The following is a 23,899-nucleotide window of genomic DNA, read 5'->3' on the forward strand; positions in this document are numbered from 1 at the left end:
CCAAATTCATTTTCAACCACACATTCTCTCAATAAAATAACTTTACATGTAAACCAAAAAATTTCCTACTCTTTAACCACACATTCTCCAAAAAACCAGTATTACAAAATTTATTCTCTCAAAGAATGGAGCTCAAACAAATCATTGAACGTCAAGATCGCTACAAGATCTTCCTGTTTACTTGCTTTCACATGTCTTCTTAGCTCCCCTTAACTTCAGCATTTATTATTACTGGCATGAGTCTACAATTTTTTGCTTCTTTACAGCCATATGTATTGCTCCCTGTGATTATACAACTTTATATCCCAATCCAACATGGCATTTGCTCAGCATGGGAAAGAGACACACAAGACTAGATCTAATTAGTTACTGAGCCACCAAATCCCAGAACATCATCTCTGTCAACCTAGAAGAAGCAATTCCAACAACTGATTCTGAGGATTATATAAACAAAACCACTTTGGAATAGTGACTGGTCAATGATCTAGCAAATCCAGTCGGCAGAAAAGTTGTCGATGGAGGTCAGTATTGAGAAAGCTCAGAAGAGTAGTTCTCAATTTCAGCATAATCCAACATTTGCTCATAACTTGTGGAGCCCATCCCAATCTAGTTATACGGCAGCCTAGATAATTTTAAAAAGTACAAGATCCGCCAAATCCAGGGATTTGAGAAGAGCCTGGCAGGCATTAAAGTCAATAGTTTGCAAGATTTTAACAAATCATTTACACTATATGGGACAACTCATCAATTGCCCAATTCATCTATAAATACCCAACGGCCATACCACAGGCATTACAAGAAAACAATGCCACAATACCATTCGATAAAAATACATTCATAAAAATCCCCCGCACATATTATATTCAGGCACACAAGATATTTGTATCCTCATAGCATATTCTGACTTGACTGTTGGAGTGTGCTCTGCCCCTCCCCCTTAGGTTGGCGAAACATGCTAACTGGTCTTGTCTTGCAGGTTGATTAGTGACTCAGTGAGCACAAGTTCGTACTTAGCAGGTTATAGCATTAAACTAGAAACCCTTATATAAAGATAATCATTTTTTTGGGCTAGAGCTTTTATGCTTGGACCTTGATGGTTAGTTGGTTTACAACGGTGTTCTTTTACTCATCTGTACAATTTGAGCCCAAATTTTGCTTGTTGCAGTCTAATGAACAAGATCCCATTAGATTTTTGTGACACACAGGCACAGAGCTATCTGCAGACTGCAGGGCACATTTAAAATCTTCCTGATTCGTAATTGGCGTTACCTAAACAAACAAACTCAAGTCATTGCTCTAATTATTTGTTTCTCAAGTCTAGTTCATCTAATCAATGTTTAGTGCAAGAGTATTCCATTAAAGATTTGAAATAACTGCCTGAATCCATGTTAATATGCTAGAACCAAACTAAATTTATTGCCTAACTATTTTGTCAATGGACATGTCCTCAACCATTTCAACCTGAAAACTAGGTTTGGGCGTTGAGTGTCACCAAATACATATTTTAACACCTTCTTAATCCACTGCAAATATGCCATCAAATAGCATCCAATATCTAGTATAATAGCATCAAATTTTGGTGGTGGCTCTGCGAGCGGTGCCTCAAGGGTCTGTGGATCGGAAAATGTATAAAGTGTGGTCAGGAGTGGTTATAAACGAGAGTTCTATGATTCAATTATTCAAATAAATGAATGTGATTGATTAGTGCATAGCCACTTGTTGGATCTTGCAAACTGACTACTTGTTGATCCAGGTCATTTGGCTAGTTTGAATAAATTGTAAAAAAATATAAATTATAAATTATAAAAAAAATGATAAATTCGATTTCAAAGTCAGGTACCTAGGACTTTGTTTCAAGAAACCAAGAACCGTCCATGACCCCATAGATTATCGGTTCTAGTTCCTAGTTTTTTGTGGAATCGAATTAGAACTCCAATTTTGGTTTCAGTTTCAGTTAGAGAGGTTTAGCTCCAGTTAAAAATGCTCACACCTACTAAAACTCATCCCCACATTAGATAAACCCCTTGTACCCTATGCAATCCACTCCTCATCATCATTTTCAACAACTACACCTGCATTTGGATTCAGTCAACGTACAAAAACCCTCAGAAGAATTGGTTTACGAAAGACCAGAAAGGCAGATATAAGCAGCAACAACGAAACCCATTTAACATATATCCTCCCTTTCATCCTACCGGCCCTGACCATCAATTCCTTGAATTTCTAGAATCTTAACTTGCTTTCTATTGTGAAATTTATTACATAAAACATAACAGAGGAGCCAAAACGACTCAGGTGTTTGCATCCACTTCTTTTATTCTTCAAAAAGTTTCTTCATCCTTTTACCATTGAATGTTCAACAACCTATACAAACTCCTCATTCACGGTAGATTTCTTTGAATTCAAGCATTCATTACTGCACCTATAAAGCTCAGAGATATTTATGAATTTCAAATCTGTTGCACTATGTTCCTTCTCTCTGCTATAGTCTGGTAACATCATCCTCAACTCTGGAAATGATAGGAGAATAAGATGAATATAGAGATCAGAAGTAATCTAACTACAAAACAGGCTTTCTTTAAATCTTATATATCAAAGAATAAGCTAGGCAATGTCCGTATTTCCCTTAAATATGCTTTCTTTAAGCTATTACTAGGTGTTTCTCCATCTTAATCTGTCTAAACAGTAGGGAAACCAAAATATCCATTTACCCCAAAATTTATAATTAAGACATTTGCATCTCTATTCGACTATTCTCAATCTATTATTAACTACCTAGCCAAATATGTTACAGCAAGTGTTGAATCCCATGAAGCATGACAAGTGATAACTTATAGCATCAATCAAAAGAAATAAAGAAAAAATTCCATATTTACGTTTCAAAATCTGTGGTAACCAATATTCATGATTTTGCTGCAACTGTAACAATGTAACACAATCAAAAACCAGAAGATTGTGTGAATGAATATGATTTTGACTATAGAATGCTATTGTAATTTCTATTAAAAGATAATTTTGAATGAATTCAGAGATCATCCATGGGCATCAAACTATGGTGGCTCCATTGCAATACAGGCTGTCTAGAACCTTGCTTGCACACTAGGGTTCATGAATTCAAGTTCTCATTACAATCATTTGAACCATTTTTACTGCATGCCATCCTATCAAACCAACTCTATGTTGAATATGTAACAATTTTTGCAAATGGATCTATTTATTTCATCTATACTTCGCTACATATCTTGTGAACAAAACAAGTGAATTCTTTATTCTGAAGCCAAAAGATAATATGAGTTTACAATCTTATGCAATAGAAAATTTCATTTTAGGATTTTACAAGAAGTAGCTGAATAAAGCCTCTAATCCATTATTACAACGCACATTCTCCTATTGGTTTGTTCCGCCCTTATCCTAAAGAAGACATTCTGACACCAATGACTGGAATATGGAACCCTTTGAATATGACGATTTATAATAAGCCAGTGCATGTGGGAACGAAAGGTGAACCCCTTAGATACGTGGTTAATCTGCAAGTGATCTCATTGTCCGATTTCTAAAATACTCAATTCCTTAGTTTAAAGTTGCCACAGTGGAACAATCAATCTATAAAACAATAATTTCTGCATAAGCAAAAAAATAAGTAAATCATAGAAAGCTTTACCTGCATGCTAGCATTCTTCGATGGATCAAGTTCTAATGGTTCGCCAATAAGTTCAGATTCACTGTAGCAAGTATTAGCATCAAATGGCTGGTTTAAGGTAACAAATAAGAGTTATAGCACAAGGGAGGGCATCAAACATAGAACCTAGTAAAAATCAAGCAGAACCACATCTTGCATTGTACAAAATACGCATGGCCAATTGGATGACAAAATGTTTAGTGATAACACATGGAGAACAGTACTTGAATGAATTGGTTTGCCACTCAAAAGAACATATTACACAATCAATAGGAAATCAAGAAATTATAAAAAGTTTCACACAATTCAGCGTCCAAAAAATTTCTTCACAAAAACTTCTACCAATGCAATGTGCACTCCCAAATCTACATTCTTCTCAACTTAAATATTTTGGTGTTCTGCCTCCCTAATCCTGAAGTTTAAAAGCCATGTAGATGAATAGCTAGGAGTTGCAACACTGACTAGAAAGATTTCAAGGAATGTGTAAAAAGTTATCACATCTGATATAAGAAGACAGAGAAAATCGACACTATAAGGGGAAAATTGAAAAGAAATAGTAGCGTACATATGCGCCACAAAAGGTAGGTGACATGGGAATGTTGTTGCCAAAAGACACAAAATAAAAGAAAAAATTCACTTACCTAAACACAACAACAACGCTCCCTTCTCATTATACAAGAAGAGGAAGAGTTTAGTGAGAGAAAGCAGAGAGAAAAAAGACAATGAATCTCTTCAATCATCTAGTCTATAAAGTCTTTAACAATGAGAAAAGATAGATTGTCTATGTGTCACCAACTAATGAAGGGAAGATATGAAAAAGGTGCTAAAGAGACAGATCGATGACATTGAAGATTTCCTGCAAACAAGTCTCCTATGAAGAAGTAGATGTACAAGAATTTGGCCATGCCCAAATAATATTTCACAAATATTAGGCTCAAGTAATGGTCTACCTTTCTCAATTCATCTTATAAGTAATGTCCAAAGTCATAAACAATACTCAGATAAAAAAAATCTTCAACATCATTCAATTACATAAAATAATTAGTGAAAGAACATACTTGTCAACATGACATTGAAGATTTCCTGCAAACAAGTCTCCTATGAAGAAGTAGATGTACAAGAATTTGGCCATGCCCAAATAATATTTCACAAATATTAGGCTCAAGTAATGGTCTACCTTTCTCAATTCATCTTATAAGTAATGTCCGAAGTCATAAACAATACTCAGATAAAAAAAATCTTCAACATCATTCAATTACATAAAATAATTAGTGAAAGAACATACTTGTCAACTGGACCAGACCAGTCAGGAACATACGCTTGAAACTCATTTCCAATTCGAATGTTGGACATATATGGCTCAATGTCTCTGAGCATGTATTCTATGAGACCTAATGCATCTACTGATGCTGAATTTCCATTTTGGCCAATATCAGTATTGATATTCACTAAATTACTGGTAGATTTATCCTTCAGTAATTTATGCTTCTTTTTCAGGCAAGTGTTGCAAAGCCATTCACCAACTGGTATTCTCTTTATTCTAGGACTGCAGCAAGACATATGAAATGAATCTTCGCAACTATCACATATCAACATATTTAGTGTAGTTTCCACCTGCTCGCAAACTTTGCACTTCTTTGAACAGAAGTTGTCAGTTGTAATACCAGTATCTTTATCAGCTGCATAATTCCGTCTGGTCCAACCTTTTTCAAGCCTCCCCTGGCTTCTGAGAATTGAAATGCATATATCTCTTTCTGACATATCATCTGAAAACTTCCTGGCAATCGATGTGCCAGAGGAGGAGCACTCACCTTGATCGCCCACATCAGTTTTCAAGTGAGCCGAACCAAAGTCCAAATTTGATTTTGATAATGAATAATTATCATTAACACTCCAGATATCCAAACCTCTTTGCGCATTATTTCTAGAGGCTTCTTCAGAACTAGTTTCATTTCTAACAGGATGTCTACTAAAGGATTTCGCAGCCCCTGTACTGCATTCAACTGGCAGTAAAATTGGCAGTCTAGCAGCTTCTGGTGCAAGCTCAGATACAGAAACCATGTGCTCTTGCGCCTGCAATGAAGCAGACTCAAAATTGACGGCAGAATTATAACATCCATTAGGCTTAGTGTCACCGGATGCCTGGGTTGTGCAAATAGCAATGGAGTTCCTCCTATGCTTCTTACGTTGGTATACAAGAGTATGTGTACAATTTTGAGACATTGTACTGGCAGTTGATAGATGGGAACAATTTCTTGTACAATAGAAGGAACATAAATCATCATCAGTTTTTCGACCCTCAGAAAAATGTTCTTTACAGCCACCCAAATGATATTGGCTGCATGTTGAACAATTCAGACAACTCTTGGTACCTCGTGTGCAGTCACATAAAAGTTCTTTGTTCATGAAGTCAGATCTGTAAAAAAGAGTAAGTTCTTCTGCACTAGGATGAGAACTCTGTATCAGCATTGTCAACTGTACCATGTATACAACCTGAAGCCATCAGATTGACATTTTCTCGCACTTTCAGATATCAGAATCCAAAAGACAATGTTTAAGGAGAGAACAGCGTCAAATCACTGATTCATGTTGCAACCTAATTCAGGATAAGAAACAGGTATAAAGTATTAGAGAAATAATGCCAGATAACTAACTGAAAGACCTTGTATTATAAGTTCTTTCTTCAATTGCATTAAGAAAAAGGGAGAAAGAGTGGGCTTCTAAAAGCAATTAGCTAGTGCCTCATGCCTGAGTCATATATCAATAGGCACAGCATAGAAGTAGCATAACACCATAACTTCAATTGGATAATAAAACATCCTCAGCCATAAAGAATTCGAAAATGAAAGAACCAAGCCATAGTTGACAATTTCTTGCACGTCATTATGAGATCACGATCAAACTTAATTGAACCCACCCCAAACAAACACACGTCCTCCAACCAAAAAATAAAAGAAATGAGGCCCCAATATATGGTCCATACATGATTCTCAATTTGTAGGTCTTACCCAGTTATAGACATCCTAATCAGTTTCATTCGAATTCAGGTTTCATTCCACATGCTCAAGAGCATCACACAGATTTTCTGTCCCCATATCTCTCTTTATAATGCTACTACTGCAGCCCTACAAATTCATTGTCTAATTCTGCACTTGTGGTCTCTCCACATCCCAATTTAAACATCCATGCTTCCACTACACGTCATACAAAGGTGTTCTTTCTCAGGGACGTAAAAATTTGACTAACTGCATAAATCTGTCTTATAATATATAGACATCTCATAATCTATCTCTAGACATAGAGATATTAAATTGCTTACACAAATATTAAGTGTGCAGGTCCAATTTTCAAGATTTTCACTTTTTAGCCCATTTGTCAATCTTTCTGAATCACACTGCAAATTTTGGGCATATAGAGCTTAGAATCATCTTCGTGCTGATCAAAATAACATCACCCACATCATTCTTTTCCCATTTTTTACCTTTAGACCCAATTTTGCATCTGGGTTTTTCCTTAAAATCATTGATACGGTTCAGATGGGTTGCAAGAATTAATTAAACGATTACAAACGAATTTACCAGATTAACATTTGTTCACATGGTTCCAATTGAATAATCCATACATGTATGTGTATATGCATCTACACTGGATATGGGTCATTGATAATTGCTAATCATAAAGCAGTATAAAATCCTCACAACCATTCACATAAGATTCTTATGAAGTACAACAAATTTTCAAGAAATAAATGTAAAATATATTATTGGAATCTTTTTATACCTTCAGCCTCCCATTGTACCAGTTGCATCCGCAAGTTCTCTTCTGGCGAGTTTTGCAGGACTTTGGGGGTTTCAATATCTCTGGGTTTCACAGAGAGAGAAAATAGAGAGAGGTATATTTCTGTTATGCACTACCAGACCAGCAAAATATTTGTATGGGCAGAGGCAGACTTTGAAAAATACAATTAAAAGGACTTCCAAATTATATTTTTAAACTTTTTTTTTCCCAATTCTTGAAAATAAATTGAGGAATTGGGATCTGGTCCAGTTTTAATAGTACAAGTTTTTGGATTGTACGTACAATATTGAATTATTTTAGATTTTAAAGAAGAATAAAGAAATTGTATCTGATTTTATAACATTGTTGTACAAAATATAAAGTTTATATATTAAATTATATAATACATATAAAAGAAAAGAGAAAAATCAATTTTTTCTTTATCCCATTTGTAGGCCGTATTGTTGAATATTAGGTATTAGATATGTCAATAATATTTTTAACAATAAAATGAAAAACTCAGTGGTTTCTATATTTAGAAAAATCTATCAATAGAAACGTCGTACCTACTCTTCCTCGATTAAGTTTTAATATATTTTAATAACTAATATATATTATCCTAAAAGGATAATTGGTGCATAACCAAGTTAAATAGATTAAGAAATAAATGTTTATATTAAACAAAAATTTTGTCCCTTGCGAACTCAAATTCTCATCCTCAAAAGGTTTAAATCACTTTGCAAATGTAATAGATTGCATTTTACAAGCATAAAGAGTTTAAATTGCAACATTATATGCACAAGGAGTTCTCCTTGGATAAAGATTGCAAGTTTAATTTGTTAACATATATAAAACCATTGCATTAAAGAAGCAAAATCTTATCAACTCGTGATTTAAAGTTAGAGACGTTGAAAGTGTTGTATATGTATAGATATTTATGACATACATTCTTTCACACACACACCATTTTTGAAAAGTGCTTATAACTCACAAAGTAACATAAAGGGAAAAATACAAATAGACGACATATGTAGTGTTTAAAAGTTATTTCTCTCAAAGGTACATAGATGCTATATGTTGTTCATGTTACACAAAGGGCGTAATAATTTAAGATGAGTGAAGTATAAAACAAGAAACTACGTCTTATATTTCAACATGAGAAATCAAAAGAATTCAAATGTATGAATGCTGCCTCCAAAAGCATCTGATCCCAGATTCACATTCAGTTTCTCAACCTGAAACAAGTGATCTTTTCTAAGCTAGATTTTGGACGCCATAGCATAAGAACAGGACCAGTTCAAAGGCACTGCAATTTTGATCCTTCAGACCCGACCCAAATTTAAAGTTGCATAAACAGGTTACATTCTCCATCACAGCACCTAAACATCAGGTGATTCGATCAGATAAGCATGACAATTATATCAGATAAAAATGTTAATTATACGAACTTAAGCACAAGAAACGTCAATGTCCAGATGGGGAAACAGGGAGTTTGAAGGCATAAAAATCTCATAGGCATCACACAAGCCACATGAGATACATTAACTAACTCCTTATTCATTTCTAGCAAAAATTTGTAGATTGCTGTTAGATAAGAAGGCATCTAACAAGCATGGTTTATATCGTTTGAGATGCTCGTCATGCAGGACATCCTTAAGGTGAAAAACATTACACAAAAAATAAGGGCGTGGTTAGTTTCCATTTTCATTTTCCATTTTCATTCTCAAAACGATTTTTAGTTTTCTCCGAAAACGGCCCGTTTTCCGCGTTTTGAGCGTTTTCAACATTTATAACTGAAAACGCTAAAAATGATAAAAAGTCGTTTTGCGTTTTCAATTATAAATTTTAACTCGTTTTCGAAAATGCGTTTTTGAAAACGACGTACCAAATGCGTTTTCCGCGTTTTCGAAAACGAAAAATGGGCCGAAAACGGCAAACCAACCACAACCTAAGTTTTTATAGTTTGAAACTCACGTATTAAAAGATATATATTTAAATTTAAATAATGGTCGTCTGAGATCAATCATTAATCAATTTCCCGATAAGGAATTTAATTTCTTCCTACCAACATTCTAAAATCATGATAGATAAGCCAATCCTTTTCCCTCTTTTATTTGTAAATCAGTAATCTAGCATCCTGGATTTGTATCCTTAAGGGTCACAAATAGCAATTTTCTTAGTCCCAACCTTGAAAGTTGAATATCTATTGCCAAAAGCACATGAAATTATGAGAAATACAGTCAACAAATTTCTACAGACCAAATATACTAAGGACCCGTTTGGCATAGCTTTTACTTTTGTTTCTTGTAAAAGAACTTTTGAAGGAAGCTACCATAATTTTTGTTTGAAAACTAATATTTAAAAGCACTTCCTATTCCAGAGGTGCTTTTAGACCATATTGCACCAACTTCCTCTAAAAGCTCTTAACTATCAAAAACACTTCAACAAAATTAGCCAAATGGATCCAAAAACAACTTTTGGGTCTCAAAAGCTCATTTGACTTTTCAAAAGTCATGTCAAATGGACCCTAAAGCATCTTGCCTTTTATTTCTTAGCAAAGACAATCTTATGGAACTAGATTAAGCATTGGACAAGCATGCTAAGAAATCAAATGCAATCATATAAGCCACTATTCTCTGTCACATCAAAGCATGAAAATCCACCTTCTCACTTAGTCACCAGGATGCTGATATGTATGGTTATGGGCACAAAGAATAGATAGTATGACTCTGTGTGAGACAGATAGCCGAGCCAAAAGGCCAAAATAATACCTCTGGGACTGGAATCAATCCATTTAGACCCCTTGCATTGGCTTTCTGTGAGGCTTTGGGGCTGAATCAAAACAAATACAGTCATCACTTCACATGCCAGCAATTAAATTAATAGAATGAAGATATAAAAAATTAGAATTGACAGTATACAAGCATGTGATGTATGGAGTTGATATCCTAGAAAAACATAAAGTTGCAGAAGTGCACAAGTCTAGCCTAACACCGGATAACAGATACAGCATGTGAATGGATCCAAATCCTCTATAATATTTCTATACAACAAAAGAAGATTTTAGTTTGAACATACATCCTCAGTTATAAGGACAAAATACTTTGGATGAGACCGGAATTTTACGATCTGTAACTTTATTGGACCGGAAGGATGACAATTTCTAACATTGGCATCAAATTATAAAAAATTCACCAACTTTATTGATGATGTTAGGCATTTAATAAGGTTTTAGGTTATTTAAACGTGTTAATTAAATATTAAGAAGCCAGATCAAGCAGGATGTATACATTTCAGATGGCATGTGTTATTGATAGGTTAAACAAGATGGGAATGCTTGTGATCCTAATCCAATAAGAACATTAAGGTTCTAGATCGTTCACCAAAGAAATGCCTTTGCAATTGATTAATAAATAAACTCCTGAAGTGATTCTAGAGATCATACATTGAATTTTCCTTTTTGTGTTACAACCTTCCCATTTTAAGCAAAAATCTGTAAATGTAAAAATGTTAAATTGCCGGGACAACAACTAGAACTAATATACATACCATTGGGATTTCCTTGTTCATAGAAGCTTCTTAAAAGATTGACTGCTTCTGATGCCATTACTCCTCCAGTAGACTTGAAACCCTTTTTCGAAACTCCACTGTCAAAAAGTTGAAAATTACAAGAAAGAAACTAATTAGAACATATCTTCCAACCATTAATCGAAACCAAAATTTAGAGGGGTATTTATCAAAAAACCGGAAAATAAAGACTCTTTTGTTGTGACCCTTCATTATTACTCTAACTAGATCCCAGGATAAGCCAAACATTTGAATTTTAATTGCCAGTTATGTCCTGTGCTCTTATTGATTATGCAATATTATGAAAAAGTAACAAATGCAGTTGCAACATTTATGGAGAGACCGGTAGTTTAGCACCATAAATTGCATACCAACTTAGAGTCTTAGAAATTAGCAAGAACACCATCCCTGGATGAAGTATCTCATAAGGAGGTGCAAGAAATTTAAACTAAATAAAGTATATTGCTTTTCTTTATGGAGAGAGAGTAATGCAGAAGCAAAAATTGCATAGGAACTCAAACGTTAGAGAGAGCCTCCAGCCCAATTAACCAATTTTTATTGGATCCAGTTATCCAATCTTTACTTCCATACATAATTGAAAGACCCGCATATGAAAATAGAAGACCGATTAATGTTAAGAATTGATATATGTAATTTTGCTGAACCACCCGATCCAAAAGCTTAATCTAATGGAGCAGAAGTAAATATATTTATTTAAACTCTTCAACACAATCCCTTACATGCATGCTCCTTTTTCATCAAATGATGTATAAGTGTTCAATTTTTATAAACAGGAGGCGGGGACACTTAACCCAGAACTTCATTTATTGTATAATACAACCTCGAAGTAGAGCGATTATTAAAACTTGTAGCAAAAAGACGAGTTTCCCACGACCAAAAATCAGAACCTACTGAAGAGGTTGCTTCATATTTTCTATAACAGACACGAATAAGAAGGTACACTAGACCTCAAAGCAAATTCGACCACATTATAAGCCCTGGTTGCATCTGTTCCCACCCACATGCTAAGCTTAAACTATTTGCTTTCCAAGTTTTTGGCCACATACCATGTGTACCACTATAATACTATTCAATCATGACTTAAGACTAAAAGAGGAAAAGGGAATACATTGAGCTCTCCTATAACCACAATGATTTCAGACTGCATAGTATACGAAAGAGACAGTAAAGCTTATCAACAAGTATTGCCCATAAAATACCAGGAATCACAAGTATTATATAATCCAACACGTATGTCCAAAAATATACTATGACAAATAGCTTTTACAGGTTAATGCTTTTCTAGAAATGAAAAGAGGTTAGAATCAAACCTATTGAGATTTTCAGAGCTATTCGTATGCAAGGACAAAATTGACCCACACCCTCCAAATTTATCATTTGCACAGCCGTAGTATACTTCTTTTATGCCTATATGAAGATCATGACGTTGCCCAAAGTTAAAATAACTATTAAATGTAACATTTATTATGCAAATAAACTTCTTTGAGCATACCAATTATAGATAAAGCGGCTGCACACATTATACATGGTTCACATGTAACATAAAGAGTGCATCTTGAGAATTTTGAAGCAACTTCTTCCTTTGAAAGTCCATCTTTCTGCCACTGCTCAAGTAGCATATCAATTGCTTCCATCTCTGCATGTCTGGTAGCCTGAACTTATAAAATATAAGTAAATCAAACCCAGATCTTTCGCGTGTAGAAGGAAAATGTGAACGCCAGAATGTTTGATAACCAGAAACGGACAAAGAAGAAAGAGAGAAAAAGTTCAAATAAACATAAGAAAAATGCAACAAATAGAATGAGCAAGTAGAAACTAAGTTACTATCAGGAATTGATCCAAAAAGTTAAAAATGCTTTTTCAACATTGTAATAGTAGAACCGAGAAAGGCACATCAAGAAGGAAATGTTTTGCCAATATTTTATTCAAACACATCAAATTCTTAAATCAAATACTGGTTCCCTTAAATCAGTAGTGCAGGGAAGAGTGACTAGCATAGCATAAAATTTTAAGGGGGGGGGGGGGGGGGGGGGGGGGCCCCCCCCCCCCCGTGCAGGGAAGAGTGACTAGCATAGCATAAAAAAGGGGGAGCACAGGCATCCCCAGCTCCACAACCACGTTATTTACATAGGTAGCATATTCTGAAAAGAAATGCAATAGGGTTCTATTTTCCATCTCAAAATAGTGATGTATTGAAAATAAAAAAATAAAATTACACACACACAAAGGAAGCAAACCTCATCAGTTATGAAAATGGGTCTAATGCAAATGTAGGAAAACACCCCCAAGTATCAAATCTTGGCACCTAAAAACAGTTTTTAATGCTTATCTCCAATTGTACAAAATTCAATAAATACCATCATGACAAAAAGTAGTTTCAATCTATTTCAGCCCCCGTTTGGTTTGATTTTTCACTCCTAGAAAATCAATTTTTTGACCGTTACTTCGATAAGCCAGCCGTCATTTCTGTCTTCTTCACTCATAGGTGGAACCCATTTTCTCTTTAACGGTCAAAAAATTGATTCTCAAAATCACTACCAAACAGACCCTATTTGATCATAAAAATTCTTACACCAAGATGATAGTTTTGGAGATATCAGATAGTACTGATAACATGGGCAAAGACAGAAACTTGTTATAGGAGGGCCAAAATACAAGGAAATGAACTCTAATGTAAACTCACAAAGAAACCCATAAAAATCTCAAGAACCAAGAAGTTGGCAAACTTGTGGAGACAAGAGAAAAGCAGATAATGAACGTACATTTCTTGTCTCAGTGGTTCGATTTCTCCCTGAAGCAATGACTGCATGATCCTCGACAATAACACAACTGACCAAATAAACATGGAAAGTGAATGAGAACACAGGACTAAACGTTCATCCATCAATCTTGTTTAAAAATTGAAATCCAGGTCTCATCAATCAATTCTAACTGCAGAGGGCTGATTGGAGATCCTAAAAGATTTTATACCTTATAGATTTAAATTTAAAGCATGTCATTGCACCTTAAAATAGGCACTAATTTATCCACATGCATGATGCATCAATGAACAAGTCATACTGTAAAAGATATTAGTGACATTCGCTCGCAAAATAAAAAATGTATGTAATTAAAAACAAGGAAAAAGTAGAAAGACAAGCTTACCCAACAGGTACTTCAAGGCCGTCCAAGGCAAGCTTTGCCTGGCAGAAAATAAGTAGGCATTAGAAAATAACAGAATTTCAGACATAACTAAATAATTATTGCATCTTATAAAAATGACACAAAATTACATCAGCAATGACCGTTAGAATTACAACACTTGAAGAATGTGCAACCTCAGAGCTAAGAATTTGCAACCTATATTACATCATATATTGAGATTCCCTTTTGCAATTTTGCTTTCATATTAACCAACTCCATTTCCTATGCCTAGTTTCACGGATACTCATTTTTAGTTTGCAGTATAGTCAAAACCTCAGATTATCATTGATAAGAACTTCAGATATACATCTACTATAAACAAATAGAACAGAAACTTGGAAAAAGTTCAAAGTTGTAAACTAAAAGTTTTGAATTTTATGAAAATTGGGAAAGAGAAGAAACCCACAAACTTGGTGCCAAACATCAATATGCCAAAGCAAGAATAAGATGAATAAGTTCGGTCTAACACCTGCTCTATAGCAAGGTTCATAAACAATGTAGTATCTTCCTCTGTCTCTACCATCTGCATAAAACAAGGACAAAAGAAATAACAAACATCAAAAATCATATTTGTCATACTTTTTCTTGTTTACAGAATTGAATTCTCACAAGCATTTTCAAGAACATATCAAAAGCTCCAAACTTTGTATTACACAGCAACAAGTTCTTGACCCAATTCTCCTGCCTACAGAACTTATATGATATACACTCATGACAAAATTATGTATATGCAAGACGTTACGGACCCACACAAGAAATAGAAAGTCAAATATAGTGGTTTGATATGATAGCTAACGATCATATTTTTCATTTTTGTGGCCAAAGAATGGGAATCAAACCGAGGCTATACAAAAGATTTATATTATAAAATAACAAAACCAACATGTTTCAAACAATTAGTTGAATACTATTTGCCTTACTGTTTTAGAGGCAAAAACATTAATTAAGACAATCTAGCAGCCCAACCATTTCTTTCTCTATTGATAATATAGCCAATCTATTCAATCTTTCTTCTGACATCGTTGATCGGAGATAAATCTTGATCAACTTCAATTTCGAAAAATTTCTTTCTGCAGATGCAACTATAACCGGTATGGTTAAAAAAAATTGTAAACAATATAAGCATTTGGGAAACAAACATTCCATGTCTTCAAATATTGTAGCACTTCAATTACTCTTGTTGCTTCACTTTGTATATAACATCTCAAGACTTGTAACTTCGAATATAAATCATCTCCACTGATGTCCAAACACCCACTATGTTCTAGATATTTCTCAAAATTCATACAAGAGTTCAACAAACTTAAATAAGTTGCCCCCCTTTACCTCTTCAAATTAAACAAAAATTCAAATGTGACATCATATTGTTTGAATTGTTCAAATCAAATCCTTAGAGAAGATAGAGCTCGATCAATTATAAAAATTAAATATTCAACTCTAAAAAATTCTTCTACTGATTGCTTTATCTCATCACTCCCACTTTCATCAAATTGCTTTTTTCTTCGAATTATACATTTTTCTATAAATACAACTTCAATTTCCATTTCACTTGCCTTTTTTGTCGCTTCATCCATGGTAATAGTAAATCAAATTTCTCTATAATCTTTAAAAAATGAAACAAGTCCTTGCAAGAGGTCGATAGCATGATCAATATCCATGATTTCGATTTGAAGAAATTTACTCACTATATTGACTATATACAACAACCAGTACCAAATTACAATGCCAAGCAAGAACTCAAATTCTCAAGTTCATATGTTGTTTACAACTTGGTTTCACTATTTACTTTAAAATTTTCGTTACTTTCTGCCAAATCAAGTAAAACATCCTATTTGTGAAGTTTGCTCCATTATAGGTCTCACACTCTCAACATGACTTTCCCAACATGTTTGTGACAATAGCTTTATTGTCAAACCTTGTACATTATCTTTGAAAATCTTTCATCGCTTGGTAGAAGAGGAGAACAATAGGTACATGCGTTGTATCACTCCAAAAAATTGATACAACTTTAGAACAAGAATTCACCATGTCACATAATACTATATTCAGATTAAGAGCGCCACATTAAGTATAGAGAGCTTGGGGATTCATTTCAAGTACTCTTCTATGCACACCTTTGTGTTTCTCGCTCATGTTAGAACCGTTATCATGCCCTTACCCTCTTATATCATCAATATCAAGATCAAGTTTGATCAAAACCTTTTGAATCTCAGTTGCAAGTCCAAGTCCTGTTGTGTCATCTACCTCAGAAAATTCAAGCCAATATTCTTCAACTATAGGTAAGTTTGCTGAATCGTCTACACATTGTACTCTTAACACATTTGCTCCTTATGACTTACATCTGGAGTATAATCAAGTATAATTGTGAAATATTTTGTTTGTTTAAATTTCTTGACAATTGAACTTCTCACCTCATTGGCCAACAACTGTATCAAATCATTTTGAATTTTTTTTTTTTGTCAAAATACGTATATTGAATCTCTCGTGCTTTAGCCTACCAAGTATGCTCTTGCATTACTAGATCAAACTCACTAACCATTTCCACCATTTGTAAAAACAAGCCATTGTTCTCAACATGTAGAAACGAGATGTCATCAACTCTTTCTGACCCATTTTCAACTAAATAATCCCTCATTCTTTGATCAACGATTTTTCAATTCTCAAGATCATCCAAATTTAGAGAAAAGCAACCCTCTTCTTCCTTATCGTCTACTTCATTAACACAAGCAGGTTTCATCACTTCTTCTTCCTTATCATCTACTTCATTAACATAAGCAGGTTGACTCATTTCTTCATCCCTATTATCTACTTCATTAACACGAACAGATTGAATCTCTACTTCGTCCTCATTCAACTCAGTGACATTGTTGATTTTAAAGTAATTGTCAATATTCCCTACTTGATTTTGAGTTAATGCAATTTCATTTCGTTTCATTTTTCTCTTTTGAGCACCAGAATCATATTTAGAAGACATGGTGTATGAGTCAATATCTAATTCCCAATGATTAACCTAAAAGGCAATTATAAAATTTATCAATCCTCTCACCGTTAAAGTTTTTAATATAGTTACCACATGCGCATGTGCAATTGATCATGCAATAACCAATCATATAAGCCGACGAGGCTTCAAACATTTCCAATATATTCAATAACAAGTTAGGGCAAGCCATTACTTGCTGAGAAGTAGAATTTTGATGAAAATTATGGAATCATACCCTTGAGAATTTCATCGTCACAACTCACAAGCCAGAAATAAAAATTTAAAATCAAAAACAAATACAAATATACAATTCTATTGCATTAATCTATTCATCATTAATTCAGAATCCTATTGTAAATTGTAATTTCATCAAAAATCCTACAAAATCAGAAATCAAAAATCCTATTTAACTATTTTCAAAAATCGGAAAGTAGAAACCAAACCATAGATATAGGGATGTAAACGAGCCGGGCCGAGCCGGCTCGCGAGCCTAAAATTTTGGCTCGGGCTCGGCATGATTAAAATGGCTGAGCTTTTTTGCGGACTCCAGTCGGGCCGAGCAAAACTCAGTAAAAAAAAAGAGGCTCGGCCGAGCAAACGGGCCGAGTTGGGCAGGCTCTTTTTTTTTTTCTCCTCTTTTAACGGGCCGAGCCGGGCAGGCTCGTTTTCTCCACCTTTTTTTTTGTTTTTTGTGGGTTCTTCTTCTAATCTGCTGCCTTTTAAGGCAGCAGATTTGTTGCCTTTTAAGGCTTCAATTTAATTTTTTTTTTCTTTTATTAAAAAGCTCGCGAACTCACGGGCCGGCTCGGGCAAAGCCCGTGTCCCCAAAATGGGGCTCGGCCCGAGCTTAGGCTCGGGTCTACCGAGCTTAGGCTCGGGTCTACCGAGCCCCGAGCCGAGCCACGGGCGGCCCGAGCCGGCGAGCCCGATTGCCATCCCTACATAGATAAGATCATATTCATAGGAACCCAAAGTAAAAAAAGAAAGACAATTAAAAAACGGAAAAATGTGGTTATGGGAAGTCTTGCTATCAGAGTTTAGTAAAAGGTCTATTGGAAATTCTTTCCATATACACGGTTCCATAGGTTAAATCCATTAAATGCAAGATAAACAACTCATAATTGCTTATTTAAAATTTTAAATTATCATAAAAAATAGCGGCATGCACACATTGAACCGACCAGAATCACGCTTCTCCTTACATGACAACTCAATTAGACAGACAACGAAACAATTCTCAATGGCGGAAAGAGTTGTTTACATATGAAGATTCTTTAACAAATAATCCAAAATCAACTATTTATAGGGAAGAAATCTTTTAGATTTATTTCTATTCAATAACTTCCTAAAATTTTTCTCTTTCACGAATTGTTTCGTGTACTATTACCAATTACGATTCTAATTGCAGAAACTACAGCTACTATTTCTATAATAAATATAAAAAGTAAGAGATAAGGCAGAGAGCCAGAGACGGAGAGACCTAAACTGAAGTGGTGTTGTGTGGAAACGGAAGAAGAAAGTACTTCTTAGGCGCGGCCATCCTCCATAGTTCCACTTCCACACTTCCACTTTCCCATTCACTCTTGGAGCTTGGAGCTTGGAGCTGGAGGTGGCGACTGGCCACTCGAGTGAGCAATTAGGGTTGAAAATAGGGTCTAAGGAAAGAGTGAAGGGAACGGAAGAAGATGAGAAGAAGCCGTCTAAGGAAATGAGGCCATCGCTTGGTCGCCGACTTGCCGTCCGGTTGGAGTTGGAGCCGATTGGAGACCAGAGGCTGGGAGAGCAGTCGCAGGAAAAACCGGATGGGAAAACTAATGAAAAATAGATTCTTCGTTTTCCTTTTACTTCATTTAATTGAAAATAATAATGATAATAATAAAACAAACAAAATTGGGCCAAAATGAGGCCCCCTCCGATTTTGGGCCTAAGGCGCAGGCCTCATTGCCATCGCCACAGGACCGGCTCTGCCCGAATCTGTTAAGTTCACATTTTCGATGTGTTTATTTATGCTTGTATTTGCAGGTATTTGTGTTTTTGTGTCTGTGGATTCTGATGCATGCGCTTAATTGATTGTCAATTGTTTGATAATATTCCTCTTAGAAAAGGCAACTGCTTTTCCTGTAATATAAAAGCAGGTGTTTGTGTAATTCCTTGATTTTGTCCTGCTGTATGTGATGATATTGTTAAATCGAGGGGTACCCATTGCATTTGCTGGGACTGTAGAGCCATCTGCATATGGGAATTGATCTCAATTGAGGGGCTTGGACCTGGTGTCAATGGCAAGCTCAGCCCAACCATTGCAGAGATTCTTGAAACCAAACTATCCATTGACAGCTCTCGGTTTTATATCAAATTTTATGATGTTCAGGTAACTACTTGACATCTTGTCTCATATGATAAATAGCTTGAATGTTTGTCAAAGTATTGGAGGGACGCTAAAACTACATAGGATTGCCTTTGATCCTCTGTTAGCTCCAGTCTCCATATAAAATTGGAGGGACATGATAGAATTCAGATTTATTTCATATAAGCCTAGCCAATGTTCTTATTAGAAAACTTAAATGTTATGATTGGTTTTGGAGTTATTTGATGAAGTTTTTAATAAAAGTTTTAGCAGATTTTGATAAAAATCGATGAAATATTTGGTTGAAAAATTTATCGAAGTTGCGAATTCATTAACGATGAGGTCAAAATTGAGGTTTGAATCAATATTACAAATAATTTCATCGTTTCAAAGTTGAAAGAGTCATGTAGAAAAAGTCAAGTTGCTTACACTTTTTTATGATTTTTTTGTGTTCAGCGCTCGTTCTTTGGGTTCAATGGCTCCACATTTTGATTGAAGTAACATAGAAAGTGACAGGAGTCCTGAGTATGCGCTCAAACAGGTTTAGAACTAGTTAACCATTGCTTTTCATCTCTAGCAGGTTTAGAACTAGTTAACCATTGATGAGAAACGTATCCATCCCCTTTATCTTGGCAACTACTTCGTTTCTAAGCCTCAGTTTCGCAAATCTATAAATAGTTCATAAATACGAATAATGGTAGATCCAACAAAATGTGTAGTTAATATTTAGTAATTATAAATATGTGAAATGCTAGAGCCTTAAAATGGTTTGTTTCCTCTATGTTCAATGCAGCCATGTGACTCGGTTTAATTCAGAGTTTTTTTTTTCTTGATGACGGAAGAACTCGAAGTCGCTACCCTTCGAGTGCGCACTGGATAAACCCTCGAGCTAACACAATAACCTGCAAAAATTCAAAGTTGTTATTCTTGATGGTTGATTGTTTGATTAATTATCTGGTATCATACTAGTATTCATATATTTTAATGGAACTTAGATCCCTGCTTTGGGCCATAGGCTATTCGAAGAGAACAAGAAAACCTGCAGGATATTAGTCTTATAATTTTGAATGATGTTATACAAATAAAGTGTTAAAAAGAGAGTGGAGAAGATTTGATTTTTTATCTAGAATTTAACTGAAGAAATTTTGACTCAATCATATCTCATCGCGTTTTGTATACATAAACCATTATGTACATGTAATACAATCGATTAAATTTTTCTCTTAAATCATGTACACAAAAAGGATAATATTATCGATTTATAACAAACGCTAGCTGCAATTTTAACCTAAAATTTACCCCCAAATTTTGGCAGTCAAAACACTTGCCAGAAAGGAAACGTTGTCAACTTCCTTACCAATTGGTTAATGATATCTTTTGCCATATTTTTCTTCAATCATGGATTTTAAGAGGGAAAATTCCACATTATTTTTGTTCCATACTTTTATTTTGGCTTGATTTTCACTTTTGAAAGATAGGCCAAAAAATTGACCATCTCTTTGTAATTCTCGATCACGACACGGACAAAATAAAAATAAAAATAAAAATATATTGGTGAGCCTTTGACAAACTTTAGCAATCTTAATTCTCAAAAGAGAGATTTAACATATAGTTCCTATTTGTTTCCCATTTTAAGTAAGAATGCATTTTGAAATAGTTAATTAATGAAAAATGTGAGGTTAAGAAATAAGAAAAAAATAGTTATACATATAATATTATTTTATTGAAGAATGTGTGGTTGAAAAGAAAAAAAGAAAAATGTATTTTGGAAAAAAAGGGCATCAAACAAGGGCATAAAATATTTCATGACCTTATCTGGCTTGGTTATCCATAATTGATCGCGTTGGTCTTCATTTCAACACCTTTTGTAGTCCAAATTGAATCACAATCATGTTACATATACATTATGATTGACAACGAGTTTGACACCCTTTCGTGCAGCAACAATTTACACCATTGATTTTAAACACATCCATCGTATCTTGTTCAAATTCTTTCCGCTTAGGGGGACGTCATCATTGATGTCAATCAAAGATTTACATCTAGCTTAATTCATTGAATCAATACATCCATGACTTGTACCAACAAGTCAAAATTCATTTTTCCATTTTCCACGTCACTTCTACTTTTCAACACTTCGAACGACCTAGATCTGATGCCATTTTTGAAAATTAAGGCCAATTCCCCTAAATTTATCTTCGTAGGAAAAATAATTGCTCAAGCTTTCATACTCATTGTTTTTTGCTGGATAAATTAACCACAAAGAGAACAAGTAAACCCACCCGATGCTAACACGTGCAAACCAAAAAGAATACGTTGCCAATTGCCTCACCAAATGATTAATGATATCTTTTGGCATATTTTTCTTCAATCACAAGAATTTACCAAAGAAAATTCCACCTTATTTTTCTCTATCCATACTATTGTGTTGATTCTTGCATGTTTGAGTAAGCCACCATGGTAAGATAAACCAACATATTGTGAAATAGGTTGCCTTATTTATTAAACTATGTAGTCGCTTTCACTTTTACTAATAATACACGAAAAAGAAAAGAATGATTCCTATACTAATTATATGATATTAAGATTGTGTTTGGTAGCCATTTCCATCTTCATTTCTAGAAGAATTTGCACCATTACACTGTCAAAATGCAACCACATTTAATGTCCAGCAGAAGCTGAATTACATGTTTACCTTTTTTTGCATTCATTTCAAAGTTCAAGAGGGAGCAATTCGGTCGATTTCCATGCTGTTGAGTTAAAAAAATGGCTGCACATGGCCCACTGACTGTTTAAACGGGCAAAATTTTTCTAAATTGTAGGGAAAATGGGAAACAAACGGGGGTTAAAATTTGAAATCATAAACTGTATTGTTAATGTTTGAAGTCTATGTCCTTGTTTGAGCCCCATTTTTTAATAGTATAATGATGTGAAATATGTGGTTAAAAAATGAGGAAATGTTTTAGATTTTTGTTTAATATTATTTTATTGAAGAATGTGCAGTTGAAATGATATCAAAACATTGTTTAAGAATGTATTTTTAAAAAAAAAAATGGGACTCAAACAAGAGCTATATCTTTATTTAATAGTGATTTGACATCCAAAAATTGTACTTCATTATTTGAGGTACAAAGTCAGGGTGTACAAGGACCTTCGATCTGATTTCAAAAGAATTGAAACGAACCAAGAACTGTGTACTTTGTAATTTGTAAATGAAATTGTTGGGTCCAACTTAAATTATAAAATCAAATTCGAATAAAATTTAGTTCGATTCTATATCATAATTAAAATATTCAATGATCTAAGTAATTCCAACAACTATTTTCATTATTCTAACGTTTAAAATAACATTACAATCTAACAAATGAAGATTTCATCTGCAAAATGATAAATATAGTCCAAATATAAAACATAGTGGACAGTTGGGCCTTGGACATTGAATGAGTGAAGAATTAGAACATGCATGAGCTGAATGTTTTCAGGAAAAAAACAAGAATAATAAATGTTTAGCAGGTTCATTTATCAAAAAAAATATGGAAAGTAGTGTTCATTGGTTCCGGTATAGAATCGAGAATTGAATCAAATTCATCGATTCTAGATTTCAACATCTATTACCCAATTAACTTAAAAAGAAAAAAAAATTGTCCACCCCTAATACGGATTCATCTATATATAGATTGTAAGGACTAGAGGCCATGCACCTCTCTATAATACCAATGTGCTTATTTGGTTCTCGGTGTTCTTAGATTGATTTTGTTTAAACTTCATTCATAGTCGTAACCTATTTGCCAGATAAAGAAAAATGCATAAGATGCAATGTGATCTCGTCACTTACCTTTCTTAATGTCAAAAGGTTGAACATATTTTGAATTCACTAGTAATTGTGCTTATTGATTTAATCAGGATTGATCTCCTGCCCATAGTGAATAGAAAATGTCTTACCTATCGATGAGGTGGCAAGACCCGTGGAATCTAAAATACTAATGAGACGGTATTGGTGGCAAGATATCTCCTGCTAATTAAATATGGAGTAAATTATAGTGTACACTAGTGTATTATGTTATTCACTCTATATTATTTATAAGATATTAGATATTATATATATATATATATATATATATTTTTTTTTTTTTTTTTTTTTTGGGGGAAAAATGTATTGGATTTTTAGGTGTTTTAGAATTTTGGATCTGAATTTTGTACGAATATTGTTACATTTTAGAGTTCAATTAATAATGATTATTGGAGTTATTTGATATAGTTATTTTTTATTATGTTTTGTGGTTGATACATGTGAATCACTCTAATTAAAAAAAAAAAAAAAAAACAAAAAAAACCCACCCCACCCCGA

The 23,899-nt window shown here is 34.2% G+C and overlaps 2 protein-coding genes and 1 pseudogene across 2 annotated transcripts; 1 reads left to right on the forward strand and 2 right to left on the reverse strand.

Annotated features, from left to right (window-relative positions):
* Positions 1-2,364: 2,364 nt before the first annotated feature.
* Positions 2,365-7,623, reverse strand: LOC111373039. The gene is made up of 5 exons (XM_022995500.1): positions 7,460-7,623; positions 4,965-6,275; positions 3,662-3,722; positions 2,877-2,919; positions 2,365-2,510 (listed from the first exon to the last, which is right to left on the reverse strand). The coding sequence occupies exons 2-5, from the start codon at positions 6,161-6,163 to the stop codon at positions 2,365-2,367; spliced, it is 1,449 nt and encodes a 482-aa protein (XP_022851268.1). The 5' UTR covers positions 6,164-6,275; positions 7,460-7,623.
* Positions 7,624-8,464: 841 nt separating this feature from the next.
* On the reverse strand, positions 8,465-19,042 carry LOC111412205 (tRNA-specific adenosine deaminase 2-like). The gene is made up of 9 exons (XM_023043026.1): positions 18,688-19,042; positions 14,697-14,750; positions 14,189-14,226; positions 13,807-13,873; positions 12,537-12,696; positions 12,355-12,451; positions 11,006-11,103; positions 10,228-10,288; positions 8,465-8,835 (listed from the first exon to the last, which is right to left on the reverse strand). Exons 2-8 carry the CDS (start codon positions 14,748-14,750, stop codon positions 10,251-10,253), a joined length of 552 nt encoding a protein of 183 aa, XP_022898794.1. The 5' UTR covers positions 18,688-19,042; the 3' UTR covers positions 8,465-8,835; positions 10,228-10,250.
* Positions 19,043-19,354: 312 nt separating this feature from the next.
* LOC111412209 lies at positions 19,355-20,354 on the forward strand (annotated as a pseudogene).
* Positions 20,355-23,899: the final 3,545 nt, after the last annotated feature.

The sequence above is a fragment of the Olea europaea genome, chromosome 2, assembly GCF_002742605.1.
Source record: "Olea europaea var. sylvestris chromosome 2, O_europaea_v1, whole genome shotgun sequence".
NCBI classification, from domain to species: Eukaryota; Viridiplantae; Streptophyta; class Magnoliopsida; order Lamiales; family Oleaceae; genus Olea; species Olea europaea.

Coding starts and splice junctions, on each gene's coding strand:
- LOC111373039 (XM_022995500.1), bottom strand. CDS start 6,163: ATGGTACAGTTGACAATGCTGATACAGAGTTCTCATCCTAGTGCAGAA. Junction 2,920..3,661: donor CGAAGAATGCTAGCATGCAG/GTAAAGCTTTCT, acceptor ACATTGTTACAG/TTGCAGCAAAATCATGAATA. Junction 2,511..2,876: donor GTTACCACAGATTTTGAAAC/GTAAATATGGAA, acceptor TATCATTTCCAG/AGTTGAGGATGATGTTACCA.
- LOC111412205 (XM_023043026.1), bottom strand. CDS start 14,750: ATGGTAGAGACAGAGGAAGATACTACATTGTTTATGAACCTTGCTATA. Junction 13,874..14,188: donor GGCCTTGAAGTACCTGTTGG/GTAAGCTTGTCT, acceptor TTATTTGGTCAG/TTGTGTTATTGTCGAGGATC. Junction 12,697..13,806: donor GAACCACTGAGACAAGAAAT/GTACGTTCATTA, acceptor TTATAAGTTCAG/GCTACCAGACATGCAGAGAT.